At 36.8% G+C, this 17857-nt stretch overlaps 1 protein-coding gene and 1 long non-coding RNA gene across 2 annotated transcripts; both read left to right on the top strand.

Moving 5' to 3' along the window:
- The first annotated feature begins 2703 nt into the window (after nucleotides 1-2703).
- Nucleotides 2704-5605, top strand: LOC134399548 (uncharacterized). Its single transcript, XR_010025506.1, has 3 exons — nucleotides 2704-2761; nucleotides 4175-4229; nucleotides 5552-5605. It is a non-coding gene; the product is annotated as an uncharacterized LOC134399548 (long non-coding RNA).
- A 1044-nt stretch (nucleotides 5606-6649) lies between these two features.
- Nucleotides 6650-15767, top strand: LOC134399549 (uncharacterized). The gene is made up of 6 exons (XM_063127622.1): nucleotides 6650-6733; nucleotides 7519-7591; nucleotides 9594-11125; nucleotides 11678-11741; nucleotides 13555-13642; nucleotides 15137-15767. The coding sequence occupies exons 1-6, from the start codon at nucleotides 6683-6685 to the stop codon at nucleotides 15351-15353; spliced, it is 2025 nt and encodes a 674-aa protein (XP_062983692.1). The 5' UTR covers nucleotides 6650-6682; the 3' UTR covers nucleotides 15354-15767.
- The last annotated feature ends 2090 nt before the right edge of the window (nucleotides 15768-17857 follow it).

Raw genomic sequence — 17857 nt, forward strand, 5'->3', positions numbered from 1 at the left:
TTGTCATAAGAACATGCCTAATGGTTGGTAATGAGTTTCTCAAAAAAAGGCTTACTTTGCTGCCTCCATTGTGTCCTGGAGTAGCTATCCAGCTGAGCTTTTCTGAGTGGTTTGGAGGCTGCTTTAATTTCATTCAGTGAAGCTGATTATCTGTTAACATTCCAGCCTGAATTCAGGCCCAGTTTTGGGACAGAATTGGTCTTGGTCGCCCTGATGGATGACCTTCATCAGGAGAGGGACAGGAGGAGTGTGATCCTGTTACTTCTTCTCTCAGTAGCTTTTGATACCACTTACCATGGTATTCTCCTGGACTGCCTCCAAGAGTTGGGACTGGGAGCGCCAACTTTGTTTGTTGCACCAACTAAGCTCATCCCTGGATTGGGACAAACTAACCACAGTGATCCATGCGCTGTTAACCTCACAATTAGATTATTGTAATGAACCATGTGTAGGGCTGTCCTTGTGCCTGGATCAGAAGTTGCAGCTAGTGCAGAATGCAACAACTAGGATGCTCACTGGGACACCCAACTATACTCACATAACATCTGTGTTAAAAGAACTGCTCTGGCTGTCTATTAGCTACCGAGCATTTTCAAGGTTATGTTATTTTCATACAAAGCCCTAAACAACTCTTGGACCAGGATATCTAGCAGACTGTCTTCCCTTATATATACCCAGCAGACCTTTAAGATAATCAGAAGATGCCTTGTTTATCATTCCAAAACCAACAAAACGTTGCCAAGTAATACCTTGATGGCTAGCTTTCTTGATACTGGTGCCCTCCCTCTGAGAAACGCTTCTCTGTGCAGTTCAGGAAGCAGAAAATGTGGCATGTTACAATGGCTTTCCCTGGTTTGTAAATAGTAATTAATCATGCTGTTCCATCTTAATACTCCTTGTATTATTATTCTTTTCTATTATTGTAATTGTTTTTAATGTATTTTAAATGTGATTTTAATATTTATATGTGAACTACTTAAGAGATTTTATTAGATTAAGTGGTATAGAACTATTACAAATAAATAAAACCCATCATTAACCCATAGTGTTTGTGGTTCGCATGTCATGGACTAACCTCTGGTCAGTCCAATTGGAGATTGCAGATTCAAAATGGTGGCAGAACACACTGCAGAAAATAATGTGTTAATTAACCCAGGATTTGCCACTGTTAAGTGCGAACAGGCCCTTTGACTAGTTACCTTCTTGTTTCCAGATGAATTTTCAAAAGGTTACAAATCTAATCTGGTTTACAATATACAAAGCATAGTGAAGGGGAAAGGGTCTCTACAAACAGCCTGTGTTGGAGGAGGATGACTGGTTGCAAGTGAAAAATATGACCCAGTGGCATTATCTGCCTGAAACTGTCCTATGTAATGTTAGCTTGTATTCAACCTATGACTGTTTCTGAATGTGAAGATTTTTCAAGTAAAGAATGCCATCACCCATTCTGATCTGTTTTGGAGAGCAAATAATTAGCTAGATACACTGAATTTTCCTGTTTCTTTTCAAACTACAGAGCATTGTAGAGAGTCAAGAAAACACAGGTAAATAAAGTCTTGGAGCCTTCTACAATATCTGTATCTTTAAGTCATGCAAATGTTTTACTTTAAACTGTTCTTAATGGCTAAACGAATGATTCTAAATTTGAGAATATGTTCCCTTCTAAAAACAGGTCTAAAAGGTAACTTGCAAATATAATCATCAAAAATTGTGATGAAAAGAGAGAATCCAAATAAATAGGGCAAAGAAATTGGTATCCTTTTGTACTACAGATTGATAATTCTTTGGATCTGTTATATTCCTGATTTATGTTACCTCTTGCAAAGGAGAAATGACAATGTACAATTTACTATTTTCATTGGATAAATGTTTATTTGTTTTCTGTTCTGTAGAAGTATGTTGGAGTTGCATTGTATATTTTTATTTATTTCATTTATTTTAAGCATACTCCCCCCTTTTCATATGAAAAGGCTTCCATATAAAGCAGAGTCTAATTGTCATTGTTGCCATCTGTTTAGAAATGGTGACATGACCTAAAATTCCATGATTGTTTTAGAACTGATTTTAAATTAGTTATTTGAATGACACATAAAAATAAATTTGTGTAGTATTCACAGTAATTATTCTGAAGGATTTCTGTGAATGGATAGCATTTCATCAGAATAGCTAGCTGTCCTCTTTTTAAAACATTAATGAGACCTGATTGGTGATTGAAGAAAATTTTGTGCATGAACTGCTTGATGTATAATCTGGTATTTGGTACAATGTGACTTTAGATGCTCCTGTACCATATTCCTAATTTACCTAGCAACCCATCAAAATTGATAGAATTATGCAACTTCTTTTGCTATGTATAAAAGAGTGTAGATTTTCTTAATTCAAAGATAAAGTGCATCAAGTAACAATCATATGACACATCGCAAATCACTTACATTATATTATTCATGTGTGGCAAAATTAAGTCCTATGACACAGGTAACTACTTTGAAGTCACAGCAACACTTTTCCCATTTATTACGGACATCAAAATGTTTTAGCTGTGGGCTATATTAGTGTACAGTCCAGTTTAAATTGAGATTTCTCTGTAATTCTGTACAAGGGAAAAATAAGGGGTTGGTTTGCAGGTGTGAACTGGCTTTAATCTGCACTGAAGAGGGAATTTTATCTTCAGTTTTATAAATCTAATCATTCTTTTTTTAATTAAGAAGTGTTACAACAGCAGTTGTCTGATTCTGAAAATGCGGAATGTACATATGACCAGGTATGCATCTGTAAATAATTAAAGAGCCTTCTGTAATTTTGCTAACCTTTTCATAGCCCCCAGAGCTGTATTTGATCAGAGCCTGTTCTGACATCCTGTTCACAGACATCTTTAGAAAATATTGTAGTCCCCAGGTTAACGGTTGTATATAAAATTGCTGGCAGGATTGCTTTATATTATTTCTCTATGTCCTTGGAAGCAGTCCTTAATTTACAGGTGGAGAATCTCAGGTCCGAGGGCCAAATCTGACCCTCTGAGGTCCCCAGAAGGCCCTGCTCCTTTGCCCCACCTCTTTCCCCTCAACCACCAATCATTTGGTAGTGTCTTTCATACAGTTTTCCCCATTCTAAAAAGTTGAAATGCATCTCTAAGTCTTAATTACTGGTTTAAGTGCTTTAAACTAAAATACAATGCATTTACTGTATTTTTGATCCCTACCTGTTTTGCCTTTGCTTCCATTTCCTTAGACTTTAGCCTCGTCCACCACTGGAATGCACCCCCCCCCCGGCCAAAAAAAAATATTTTCCAAATTTGAAATTGTTCCTCAGGTTAAAAAGATGTGCCTCACCTCTGACTTAATTAAACCAGAAATAAATGATTGCCAGAATATCAGACAGTTTCTTAAGATACAGTCCCTTATCTCCTTTATGTATAACTTTTATTTTCTCAGGCCATGTCAGATTAGTAAAGTAATCTCCTGAACAATATATTCCCCATTAAAGTGTAATCTTTGTACAACCTTTTGTGATTACCTGCTCTCTGGGGCATATATCTGATGGCAGCATCCCTTTTAAAGTTTTTGTTATAAGGGCAACATTTGCACTGTATAAAGCTTTCTCTAATTGACTTTTGAAGGCTAATTGCTGTTGGAGGTGTGCTTGTGTTTAGAAGTTAACCTGAAATTGTTATTTCAGTTAGGCGTAAAAGATTTTTGTTTCCTTGTGGCATTTTTGTTGTTACCCTTACCTGCTTGTTTACCTTCTAGATCTAATTGTTCCATAAATTTATCTTTTATATTTAATGGAGGTAGAAAAGGTTTGCTTTTGCAAGAATCCTTGAACTGTCTTCATGCTAAATAGTAAGATAGAAAGATAGTGACTGGCCCAAGATCATCCAGTAAGCTTCATGACAGAGTGGCGATTTAGTTATTTATTTGTGTTATTTATATACCATTGAATATAATAAAATCCCTAAATGGTTTACATATAAATATTAAAATCACATTTAAAATATAACATTAGATACATTTCCAATTACAGTAAGAGCAATACAATTTGAACCTTGGTCTCTACAGCCCTATTGTGATTCTCTAAGCACTGTCTCACACTGACATAGAGAATGTTTGTGTGTGTGTGTGTGTGATTTTGTACTCCAAATTTAGCTAATCTAGTATTTCTTTTTTTGGGAGAGAAGTCGTTTGAGGAAGATCCATTCATGAACTCGTATGGAGTGAGTCAGCTTGATACAGGTAAGGTGAACATAGAGGGAAAACATGCAACCCCCAAAATGTATTTGTAGGGCTGATCTAAGTAAGCATTCTTTGATATGGATGTAACTTGAGGAAGCTAGTCAAATACACTTGTAAATTATTATACTTGGCCTAGCAAGAATTGTACTACTTTCTGTCTATTCCCCTAACCTGATCAGTGAGAATTTTCTATTAAAGTCTTCATACATTTCTTTTTGACATAATTCCTGTGCATCCATGCACCATCATGTCAGGTAATGACATGCAGAAAAAATAATTTTCCTTTTCTTTCAAGTATTGCATACTTTGTTGTTCAGGCAAACAGAATCTTCTTCTGAGTTTTTTCTTCTGTAAGTGAGATAGCTGTTGCAGTAGGCAAATTGATACTACTCCAAGGAACTGGTCAAAATCAGTAACTGTCAAATACCTGTGTTTTCATTTGCCCAGTTCTGCCTTTTTGCCACATTGTAGTCCTTTCAGCAGTCTTTGTTATTGTAATTTAAATGACAATAGCATGTAATGTTACTTCTAATTAAAAAGTGATTGTTGTAGAAGGTTTTGGCTTCATGGAACATGATTGGCCCTAACTACAGTTTCAAAGAAACTGCACTGCCTCCAGATCCCTTATTTTTGATCTGGCAGCTTTTCTACATGTCATACATTCATGACCCCTCACTCTTCCATGTCTTAGGTCTCCTCTATTCTGCCGTCAGTAGAAAAGAAGCTGCAATCATTTTAATTCCAACATTTCTCATTCTTGCTAAGGAGTTACTTATCAAGGGGGGTGGAGTCATTAAATGCTTTGAGATCACATATGTGGTTCATCAATCAAACAAACATTGGTAAGATTTTATATTATAGGTAGTATCCAAGTTGACACGAGTGCTAACAAAAGTTACACTAAGCTAGCATAAGGGACCGCTAAAGCAACGTAAATAGCATTGGCTGGCGCAAAGGTTTTTCCAAGGAATCCCCCAAACCAGCTAATGCTTGTTAGCGTTGCACTAGAGTTCACTTACACTAGCATAACAGAATTTACATCGGCTTTTGTGTCAACTTGGATACTGTCCTGTGTTATCACAAGGTATCTTATGTTGTTAGTGATGAGTGAAATATATCCACGAAGAGAGAATTTTCACTTCCTTTGGAGATCTATAACATTGCATAAAATACATTGCCTTGAAGTTTTCCAGAGAGTTATTTTTCTCAAATTTAGAATTTTTAAAAAGAAATTGTAAATAATCGTATACAACAAATGAGCATAGACTTTTGGCATTTGTTATGCTGAATGAAATATACTTGTATGTCACTTTGAATTGCAGATCAAAATAGCAGTGCTGAGATGACATCTATTAAAAGACATTTGGAAAATATCCATATCAAGGTAAATAGAAATGTTTCTTAAAATATTCATTTTAAATGGAATTGTTTCTTTCATTATTTGAGCATTAGAAAATTCAGACTATTTTTTGCTAAGAAGAAACCTGAATTAAGAAAAGAGATTGACATGGAATAGGGGATATAAGGAGATACTTTGAACTATATAGGGACAGAAACTCCACTAATTTCAAGAAGTGCTGATGTTTTCTGAGTATTCAGCAGGTACTGTCTAGATGTGTTTGTAAAACTCTGCTCTATATCCATAGGTTCTTCTGTGTCCAATTTATTACCTAAAAGCTGTGATGCACCACCTAAGTTCTGCACCACGGTATAGAGTGTGCTCCATACAGTATGTGTGGGTTTTTGGATGGATGGGATAAGAACAGAATTTCTCTTCCTTATCTTGTGGATTATTTTCACTGTTGTGTAATATTGAAGGGGCATGATTGGAAAGCTCAGCCATTGTCAACCACAACAAATAATATCTTATTGATATGTGTGAGAAATTGTCCATAGAAAGCAAAAGTGATTTGTGAAATAATTGTTCTTTACTGAATGGAAATACAGTGGTCTTGTATTCTGACTTTCCCCAAGAACTTTGGTATAACTTATACCTGTTCACCGAGTACAAAGTGGTTGTCTTATGGTAAAATATCCCCAAAACCATTCACTGCTGTTGAAAAGAATTTGTACATCTTGCTGTTGTAATAGCTCAAAAAAAATCTCGTGGTCAAGGTAACATTATTGAAAGTTGACAAGTATAATTAGATCATATGCAGCTCCAGTATGTTCTTGTTCCTCCTTTAAAATATATGTGGTAACTATTCTTCATTATCATTGCAAATAAGTTTCTGTTGGATCTGGTCTTTGTTGAGTTCATTGGGACCCACATTCAGTGTGAAAAGTTAGTCATGACTAAGTCAAGTCTTACGTATTTAGTGGGAACTAAGTCAGCTAACATTATCTGGATCCATTCTGTTAGCAGTCAAACTTTACTTCTTTTTTAATAAAAGGAGAATATTCCTCTTGTATGCTATTCTCGAGCACCTGTGAAGAATCAATACGGAGTTCAAATGGACATACTATTGGATGATGATGCCAGCTCTGTTCCACAAGCACTTACGGTAACAGAACTATTCAGCTAATCTCATTAAAATTTCCTTCCACTTATAGCTACTCATACCAGTCCAGTTGTGTGCAGCATAATCTCTGTCCATGGAAATCCAGCATGTTTCTCCATTTATTTTGTATTTCCAGTGGGTTCACAGATAGGGATGTTGGAGAAATCCAAAATGGAATCAGATGTGTTGGCTAATTGCTGGTGGTGCAATACAGCTAATGCTTCTTGTAAACATATGTTTTGGCAATGTCCAGTAGTTTCTTCTTTTTGGGAGGAGGTTATTACACAGATAAATTTTGTACAGGAATAGTCTTGAATATTCACCAATGTACATGCTCTTTAAAACTATTTACGTACTTCATGGAAATTAACAAATGGCCTCTGCACCCTTTTGACTGGTAAAAGGTTGGTATTACAGCTTTGGAAGGATAAAAACTCACCTCCTAAATACAATGGATTGAATACCTTATGATGCTTTAAATATTTGAACAGATGCTACTTTCAAATTGATAGTTATTTGGATATTTGGTACACTTTTGTTGAAACCCATATATAATTTCATAAAAATCTATATTTTAAAAAATGTAAAAAAAAATGACTTAGGACATTGAGGACCCATTCGCAGGAGCCTGTTAGTGTTATGGCTCCTGAAGACACTGCATTGGTGACTCTGAAATAGGACGTGACTCTCAAATCGAAAAGTGTTTAATTGATTTGTCACTGAAGGCTAATGTCTTTCTGCAAATCTTTATTATCTGTTTACTGACTATATACCTTTGGGATTCTCAGGTTACAAGAACAAAAGCAAAGAATGTTCGCCAATTGTCTCCTTTGCAAGAACTGGAAGATAAATCTTTAATTGGTGAGCTCCACAACAAATCATAAATGTTTTCCTGAAAAACAAAGTGCTTAAAGGAAAAACAAATGGTTCTAGTTACATAAGAAGAGTTATGAAAATAACTCTAGTGAGTTGAAATGCTAGTCTAGTGAGCTGAAATGTCTGCACTCTTTAATTGGCCAAAGTACACTAAATTAGGGATGTGCTCTGCTTCTAATCGGACCGGCGAATCCATTGATCAGCCCATGTGGGCAAGAGTTTGTCTATCTAGCTTGTTCTTTCCTGCCTGCTCCCTTCCATCTCTAGGCAAAAGCCTTGTAAGGACAGCAACACTCGCGCTTCCTCTCATCCCAATCGTGCTTCAACTGGCCTCTGCAATCTGAGCAGAGCAACTGCATACTCAGTCTGGGGCTAAATAGCCTGCTTGGCTTTGCTGGGAGCCATGAAGGGTCTTTTGTTGCTGTGCATCACATGACACAACAGAGGGATGGGCTTCACCTACATAGGAAGCTGCCTTACGCTGAGTCAGAGTATTGGTCCACCTAGGCTAGTTTTGCCTACACTGAGTAGCAACTGTTCACCAGGTTCTCAGACATTCTATACCTACGATATTTGCATGTTATTCATTCTATATCCACGATATTTGCATGCTATTCCAGGGATAAGAAGCTGGTGCTAACTATACTGCACAGCTGGCTACAAGTGTATGTGTGAAAGTCTCTATGCTCTCCCCTCTATGCTCTGGGGGTTAGTTTTAGCCCACTATCGGTCATTTATTCTTTAATAGTCCATTTTTAAATAGCTGCCCTTTAAAACATACTATAACAAGTTATATGTTACGTTAGCTGCAAACAATTTTTATAGTGACAGCACTCTGGATAATTTAAAATGAACATGTTTGCTGGTGTGTGGTAATCATAAACCTATACTTTACAACACACTGAAGAATTGTGAAAAGATTAGTAAAATAACAGATGTCCAGTGCTCTCCATCAGTTGAATGGTACTTTATCTCACAGGATGTAGTATCTTTCAGTTCTGTCTGATAAAGCAAATTGTACTGTTTTCATTATATATGTTAATTTGAGCCAGTATGGTGCAGTGAGTAAGCTGAGTTTGGATATATGAGGTGCAGCTTCAGATCCCCTTTTGGCTATGAAACTGATCAGATAGCTTTGCACAAGTCAGAGTCTCTTAAGTGAATTCATTTTTGAGGATAAGTGAGATCAAGATTTATCTTTTTTTTAAAGCTTAAACAGCTTTACTTTAATCCCTCCATAGTTTGAACTTGTAGTTATCTGATCATTGATACAAACTTCATTTGAAGAATAATGAACGCAAACCTTCCACCTGATTCAGAAATTCTGTGTGTGTTTGCAGCATCTTTACCTTGTTGTAAACAGTTCTGGAGTTGCATCTTCATTACATATGTAGAGATGCCCGTTGTATTAGGGAGAATGGGGAAATGGATATGTCTGGGAGGTATTTTAACTCATTGGACTGCATGAAGACATTCAGATCAGAACAAATTCTCTTAAAAGATGTTTAATATCTTCATTAAATAATTTATCTAAATATGCACTGTCTCAATATGAAGGGAGAGGCTGTGGCTCAGTAGCAGGACGCATGCTTTGCGTGCGGAAGGTCCCTGATTCAGTCCCTAGTATCTTCAGGTAGGGCTAGAAAAAAATCCTACCTGAAACCCTGGAGAGCCGCTGCCAATCAGCATTGACAATACTGGGTTAAATGGAACAATGGTTTCACTTGGTATAAGTTAAGTCCCTAAGTAAAATTACGATGTTGCTGCTAAATTCAATACAAAAATAATCAAGACAGCAGCTGCTTCTTGAAACACAGAAAATATCTGGCTTCACAATGAGGATTGTAAAATTCCTGAAAGCTATGGCAGTGGCTATTTCTAACTGGTTTGTTTTAAACAATATAGCCTTCTGGGACATCAATAGTAATAGTGTTTCTACTAAAGAATATTAAATACTCTTTATTATATTTCCCTTTTCTTTTCCTAGTAGATCACTATGGTGTGGTCCTGACAAACCAAGCACAGCCAGCAAATGGAGATTCTGCATCAGTATCTCTTCAGCTCTCCAACTCTGCTGCTTCACACTCAGCCGATGGGACAATTGTACCTAGAAATCAGCCCCTTTGGAGTAACAATGAAACTGGCTATAGTAGCTTTTTGGAAATGTATGAGTCTGCAGATGAGCATTGTTCTTGGAATAATGTCACAATAGCAGATTTGTATCCAGGAATGGTGAAGGCACTTAGCATACTGTTGCATAAAGTGTCCCGCAAAGCCGCTTCCAGTTCATTAATGAAACGGTACAGATATGGGTATTGGCACTCTAAGAAAACAACACTTAATACCAGTACAGAAAGAATAAGGAAGTCCAGGCCATTAAAATTGAAGTCTAGCTTGAGAGTTACAAAAGGTGATGGACAAAGGCATAAATTGCCCATAGCAAATAATGAAAGTAATCATTCTTTTGATGACAACAAACATCAAATGAAATGTTCAGTGAACAACATATCTTCCATATGCTATAATGCAGATATTATGGATATAGACTCTTCTGGCATCGTAGAAGATCATTCATATGCTGAGAAAGTTGGACAAAATGGCATGGAGACTACCATTTATCCCAGTGATCTTCCTAAAGACAAAACTTTTCTGGTCAGAAGTCCATCTTTTATCCCTTCAGATTGTGTAAGAAAAGGTAAAAGCTTTGAAGAGTACTCTCCTATTATTTGTCCTGTGGATTTAAGAACAACATTTAATCTAATAGAAGACAAAACTCGGGAAACAAGTAATATGACATTCAAGGTTACATCATGTTTAAGCTCATCCTTGAGTAGTAGTGCAAATTCTTATTTGCAAACTAGCAAATTTTCTCCAGTAAAATCTTCAGATAGATTACTGGGAAATCATGAAATCAAAATGTTCAATAGAGCCATTTTGCTACCGCGGAGTCATTCATTTTCATCATTTCCTGTTAATAGGAGTCCCATCAAAGTTCAGCAGAAATGTGAAGATGCATTTGAAAAAATGTATAAGGAACTGTGTTCTCCAAAGTTGCAGAAACCTTTTAAGTTTTCAAATATATGCACGAGCCCTAAGAAGTCTGCAGAATTGCATACATCTGGTTTTAATGGTCTTTCTTCAAAATTTGATCAGGCACCTAATGATAAATTTGAACGTATATACCAGAAATTGTGTTCTGAAGGGTTTCCAAAAATCCCTACAGTAATGAGAGCAGCAAACTTAAAAAAATATGAAGGAATACAAATGTCTGAAACTGTAAATGCCCTAGTTAATTCTCCTGTAAGAACTCTACCTACAGTTGCCAGAATTAAAAGAACAGCAAACTTCTGCAATGAAGACTTTCAATCTTCACCCATAAAAAGATTAAAAAATATATCTGAGGACTCTTCTTATAGAATATGTCGGGAACTACCTTACTGGAAAAACATAAATGTCCAGAAAAGTGATATGACTTTCACACTGTATAATCGTAACACAAACAATTGGACCTCAAATGTGGTAAGTAAGCTATTGACTTTTATAAAAAGTATTCCAATCTGAAAATCACTTAAGGTGGCTTGTAGTGTTCCTTCAGAGACAACATTCCTAAGGTACATGAACTTTCATAAATTACCAAGGCTTCAGGCCTCTACAGACATACCCTTTTTTTACTTTAAATTGTGTTTCTGACCACCTTTAAAGGTAGAACCCTCTAAAATAGAAGGCTAGAAGCCTTACTGATATGCCACTTAATGCCCCCTTTTTAATATATGAATTATGATCTCTAAAACATACTGTGGAACAGCATTAGCATTTGGCTACTCATATTTGAATCAAAATGTTTGAACAGATGTTAGCTGCATGTGTAGGAAAGAAAAAAAGTAATGTTTGATCTTATTCAGAGTATTTATTTCCCAACCACCTGCACAAACATAGCCTTACATTGCAACTATAAAGCGATGTCAATGGAGAGAAAGGGAGTAGAAGCTTGTTGATGTTGATTAAAAATAATCCCTGGATATTAGTTTGAACATCCTGCATCATTTTAATGTTTGAACACTTAATTTTCAGGATTCTGGATTTTGTGTTTCTTCAGATCATCACTTTCTGTCTGCTCCATGCACTGATATGAAAGGTAGGCTTCAGTGATGGAAAAAGTAAGCAATGATGCTCAATAGGTGTTGTCCTTTGTCAAACGAGGCACTGCACTTTTGACTGTTCTTTTTCTAATATACCTGGTAATTCCAAGGATCACCTATTTGTTAGTTTCTTGGTCAGCTTTAATTTTAAAAGCCTTTTGGCATAAGATGTATATGGAAGAATGATAACAGCAGAATATACAGTGGTTCATGGAGTACCCATTTTCTGTTTCCCGGATCTACCAAGTTGTGCATGCAGTGTGAACCGCCCAGAGAGCTTCGGCTATTGGGCGGTATAGAAATGCAATAAATAAATAAAATTAATAAATAATCTTCTTTTCCACTTGGAAAATGAAAAGTTAACATAGGTTGGCAAGAAAAACTAGGTTTGGAAATGATGTTGGTAGACAGTAATTTTGAACTAGGTCAGGAGTAAGCAATGAAGTGCCCTCCAGATGTTTTGGACTACAAGTCCCATAAGTCCCAGTCAGCATGGACAATGGCTAGGGATTATGGGAGTTGTCCAGAAATATCTGGAAGGCACCATATTGCCTATCCCTGGACTAAGTAAAAAAGGAAGAACTAGTATATTAATGAACATTATTGGAGCACTTCGCAATTTTAGTACTTTCCTAGTCACATGGTCTATTTTAAACCTAGCAGCACAAAATGGAGATGGGACCTAAGCATGTACATGTATATTGCTGAATATCTCAAATGGACACTGAACATAAAATTTAGTAGTTGCCTAGTTGATCCTATTCATGGCCACTTTTAAGTGTATATATGATAAAATCTGAAATTGCAGTGGAGGGTGGGTTGATCTTTCTCAGTCATTGGTATTGCATATTCTAAAGAGAAAAGCAGCTCTCTCTCTCTCTCTCTCTGTGTGTGTGTGTGACCTTAATATCTTCAGCAATGATTATCTGTTTTTATTTGGGTATTGGTACCAAAATAAAACCTTTATTTTATTTTTTAAAGGTGACAGAGAAAACAAGTGTATGCAAGGCATCCAAAATTTGCAACAATAACACATGACCTAGTCAATTCCGACAATCATAACACCTTTGTCCATACACATGCAACTCCTTTGCACCTCCTATCATGCAAGCCATGATCAAACCATGAAGGCACAATTAACCATAGAGTTTTCCACTTCATCTGAACTAGGAAACTATGGTTACCAGTTCTGGAATAACCTAGGATATTAAATCATGGCTTGATGTTCACTTAATATCCTGGTTCATTCCGAAGCTAGTACTCACAGTCTCCCAGCTTGTATGTGGAAACAGTGGTTAATTAAAGACTTCCTAGTTTGATGGTTGTCACAAAGGTATTGTATGCACAGGCAAAAGACTAGTAATGCATACCTTGGCTTAATTAGCCAGGATACAATTGTCCAAACATGGCCATTGTGTCATATTTGTGTTTGACCTGAATCAGATATTTTCTGTGTTGGTTGTTCTTTTACATAGTGAAGAAAGCTTTGACCATGGATCATGGACAGATTTGGTTCTTAAAGGTTTGGCAAGGGATTTGATTTGTATTTGGTTTTTAAAGGTTATTAAATATAGACTTAAACACTTTAATTTGTACCAGATTCCTTTTTTAAAAAACAGTTTGTGTTTAAAAAGTACAAAATTATTTTTGAAAATCAATTCCCCCCCCCTTAAATTCAGTTTCATTTATTCATCTTGCAGAGATGTTGCTTTTATTGTTTATATTATGGTTTGTTTGTTTTTTCTCTTTTGCATCCAAAGTTCTTAGTGGGGCATTTAACCTTATTCACCATATCCAACCTCTTCACAGAATCTAGAATTGCAGATGCGGATAAAAACATTCCCAAGTGTTTGCTGAATTGTGACTTTCTTAAAAAAACACCAAACTGTACAGTTGGGTAAGTAACACAAGAATGGACTTCCGTGTATTTTTTCTGTGGAAGGATATGGGGGAGAAGAAACAATTATCATGGCTCCCTGTTAACTACACTTTATTATTATTATTATTATTATTATTATTATTATTAATTTATTTATATAGCACTATCAATGTACATGGTGCTGTACAGAGTAAAACAGTAAATCGCACTTACACTAAGCTTACTAGGATTACAAAACTTTGACCCGGTTCGTACTCCATAACAACCCACAGTTAACAACCACTGGTTGTTGAAAAGACAAGCAGAAGTGAGCATGTGGGCTTTTTCTTGCCTACCTGCTCCCAGTGCAATAAATAACCCCAGGAACGATTCATCCCTGGGTGGTTTATCATGACATCCAAACCTGGAACTCTGGTTTATTGAGGGATGAGTAAGCCAGAATTGTTCCAGGTTCAGATGCCGTGATAACCCAGGGAGCTTTTCCTAGCCATATTTGCAGAAGCTAGGGGCCTTCTGCATACAAAGCATGTGCTCTACCACCTAACTATGGCTCTTCCCCAATATGTTTTTAACGTGTAAGGGGAAGAAGAGGGTGAATTACATCATTTCAAATGTAATACCTGTTGTGTTCTTTTACATTGACATGTAAATGTGCCCATATGAAAGATAGTCCTGCTGATGGGCTAAAGCAGATAATTGGGCCTGTCCCCAAAATAAAAGGATTAATTGGAATGATAGAATGAAATATTGGCAAAACAGCTTATTATATAATCTTCCCACCCCCAAATGTTGTTTGCATTTTGAAAAACATGGTCTTGGTATCTTTGTGCCAACCATCAGTATGGTTGTTTGTTTGGAAGCTGAGAAGGTGATGCCAGGAAGTTGGTTTTGAGCGACGTCTTTGTATATAGGCCTTGGGGATGACTGAAGGGCTACTTTATCTCAATGCATTTTTGTGTTTGTTGGGGGACACTGTTCTAGATACACGTCTACAACCAAAATTGTGCGTTTCCTAAGAGACAAAGATCCTGAAATCACAGGACATGTAGCATCCTTTTTCTCTGGCTACAGCTGTCAGAAGTCCAGAATAACAATTTTAAAATTTGTTGGAGCAATAATGGCTTTAAAATTAGTAGGTTTTAGGTTATGCTTGTATGTGCTTACTGTCCTCTTTAGGTGATATGCAGAGGACTATCTTCAATATAGATCATGTGATATGCAGGCAATGCGATGTGCATGATACAGCACTCCAAAAACAAAACAAATCACCACTAGTAGCGTATCCAGTTAATAATTTTTTATAGATTTCGTTGAGATATTCACTAGTGCATTAATTATGAATGGTGGTGTAGAGAGTTCTTATGGGAGAGGTTGCTATATTCCTATAAGTTTCTTCAGGTGGAAATAATTTTTGCATGCAAGTCTGTTTTTGGAAGCCCTGCACTCTAGGGTTGTCATTGCAACTTTTCTAACACTTGTTTCTTACTGATCAGATTCTCTTTTCTTTTCTAGTGTTTCCAGGAAGCTCAGCTATAATGATAGGAGAGTCAGAAATAAAAATGCTTATGTGGAAGAATTCATACGTAAAGATTACAATGGATCATTTCTGGAAGGATATGGAGAGGAAATGTATGATTTTCAAGGAAAAAGATATTTGGTTAGGTCCAGAAGGGAAATGGATCCAGTAGACCTTCCAGGAATGAAATTGGGGAAGGGCAATTCTCACTAAATCCCTTATCCTTTAATCCACCATCTCGACTTCCAATGCAAAGGAGCAAACTTTAGGAAAGTGCAGGAGGCTGCAGAGGATTAGGGAGCTGAGCATCTTGTTCCATGAGCAGAACTCTGCTCATGTGCCGTTGAATTCAACCCATTATTATGCTATTTGAGAACTGCATATCCTTCAGGGAGTTGAGTAGGGACCATGTCTCTAATAAAACCCATTTGTCTTATTTGGAGAGAGCATTGTTTCTTCTTGAAAGCTCTTCAAGTTTAAGTGTCTCTTATAGGGAACAAATCTTTTTTGGTAATTGAGTTTGTATGTGTGTGTACATAACTTCAGGCCTTTATATTCTGTTTGGCTAATCAAGATCTACTCTCAATGCATAATGTTTTTACAGGATGTTTTAATGTGTTTAATTAAATGCTAATATGGAAAGAGCAGAGCATTATTCCATTGCTGAAAATGTACGATTTGGAAAGCTGTATCTTGTTTATTTCAAATTTGTTTTTAAAACGTTACATGTGTATATCTAATGCTTCAGACTTCTATATCTTTATTGACTAATAAATTTATATATGGCTGTATTTAGATTGCTTAATTGTGAGTTGTTTAATTGGTATCAAAAATAGTCTGCTCATGGAAAATATCTGGGTGTTTTCTATTTGACAATAAGATGCAAGCTGTTGAATTCCACCTAGGTCAAGTGTGCTCTCATTTACCAGCCTAGACTTTTTTCCTGGTCATTTCTCAACACTTATTTTCATCTTAACTTCTTGTTTGCAATAAATGGACAGGCTAATGAAATAAGGGGAAAGAGCCATTTAGCAATGTATAGCAACGTGGTGCGCGGAAGGCATATATTGGGTCAATCAACAGTTGCCAAGTACGTATTTTCTGTCAAAGACAGTTTACATAACTTGGGGAGGGGAAGAAATTGCATGTGAAAGGGATAAAAGCCATGGAAGGCCTTATAGCATGTTCATCGGGGCGGGGGGAGGGATTGTTATCTGGTAAACTGCATTGACAAAATAATCTCATAAAAATAAATTGGGCAATTAAATGGTAAGGGAACAGTTCAGTGTGTAAAGGATAAAGCAATGGAAAAATACTAATATGCCATGTTTCATATTAGGGCAATGGCATCCCTTTGTGATAAAACTGCTAAACCTAGTAATACCAAAAAACATGGAAAGCAAAATAGCTAACAATGGCCTTAGCTAGACCTAAGGTTTATCCCGGGATCATCCCTGTTCATGTAAATGGCACACAGGAGATCCCGGGAGCAGGCAGGGATGACCCCGGGACGATCCTGGGATAAACCTTAGGTCTAGCTAAGGCCAATGTTAATTTGGTTGTGATTGTGAAATCACCTACAGAACATAGAATGTTAAAAAAAAAAATAATCCTGGACGCTTCTAAGCAGTGTTTATTTGTTTTGTTTTATTTTAATTTGTAGCATTGATATACTGCTTCCAATTTCTTAAATCCCAAAGTGGTTTACAACAAATTAAAAAACAATACATCTCTATAAAAGCACAACAACTTTTAAACAAGTTAATGTTTATGAAAAGCCAGGGTAAACAAGTAAGTTTTTAATCATGGTCAAGAGAACATGATTGCCTGTGCCTGACATATAGCAGAGGGTGGGGGTGAGGTCATTCTAGAGTGAGGGTGCCACCACAGAGAAGGCCCGTTGCAGTGTTGGGACTCTACAGTGTTTTGGGATGGTTGGAGGGGCAAAAAACACCTGACCCTTTGTCAAAACATACATTTGTAGCATGTAGCCTATCAATTCAAGCCTTGTGAAGTGTCCTGCTGGCTGTTGTTTTGGAGTATTTTTCCCCTTCAGCTCTGTGTGTAGTCAGCACAATTTTTCCATGCATGTGGGAAAAGCTTTTGGGCAGACCTGCATGGGACGACCTTACCAGCGTTCTCCTGATAGGCTGAATTTTAAAGAAGAAAAGATGAAGCCACATTGCTCAGTAGCCCCTAGCTGAGTCGTGGGGGAGCAGTATAAGGCTCGCCATCTAGTCCACCCACAATTGTTCAGGGAATGGGCAAGACAAGCAATGAAAATGGCTGTGGCGCTGGCAGGGGGAGCGACTTCACCGTGTTTCTCCCCCGCACTTTGGTGAGTTAACACTGCACATCAGTTGTTTGTCTTCCCCACTCAGATTAATTTTACATTAAATTCAAAAAAATGTAAGTTTGTGTGTGTACGTGCACACCCTTGTTAGCAAAGTTATTTTTCTTCTATGTTTTCTGCCTAGCTGAGAAAAGCCAGCCAGAACCATATGTGAACAGAGTTTTTCCTTTTTAATCGGGGGAGGAGGGAGAGGAACTGTGTAGCTGGCTGTTATTGATGTGGATCATTTGTTGTTATTTCTGAACAAGATCTGGTGGCTGTGAGCTGGTTTTTGTTTTTTGCTTGTTTTTTCTGAGCAAGATGCAGTTCTGGGTCTTTTTCTTTTTTAATCATCAAGATACGTTGGTTGTGGGTCTTTTTCTTT

The sequence above is a fragment of the Elgaria multicarinata genome, chromosome 5 (genome assembly GCF_023053635.1).
Source record: "Elgaria multicarinata webbii isolate HBS135686 ecotype San Diego chromosome 5, rElgMul1.1.pri, whole genome shotgun sequence".
Lineage (NCBI taxonomy): Eukaryota > Metazoa > Chordata > Lepidosauria > Squamata > Anguidae > Elgaria > Elgaria multicarinata.

What these genes read in the sequence shown, in the direction of transcription:
- LOC134399549 (XM_063127622.1), top strand. Translation starts at nt 6,683, where the DNA reads ATGGACATACTATTGGATGATGATGCCAGCTCTGTTCCACAAGCACTT. An exon ending in GGAAGATAAATCTTTAATTG is followed by an intron (nt 7,592 to 9,593) that starts GTGAGCTCCACA and finishes TTCTTTTCCTAG; the next exon opens with TAGATCACTATGGTGTGGTC. An exon ending in ACACCAAACTGTACAGTTGG is followed by an intron (nt 13,643 to 15,136) that starts GTAAGTAACACA and finishes TTTCTTTTCTAG; the next exon opens with TGTTTCCAGGAAGCTCAGCT.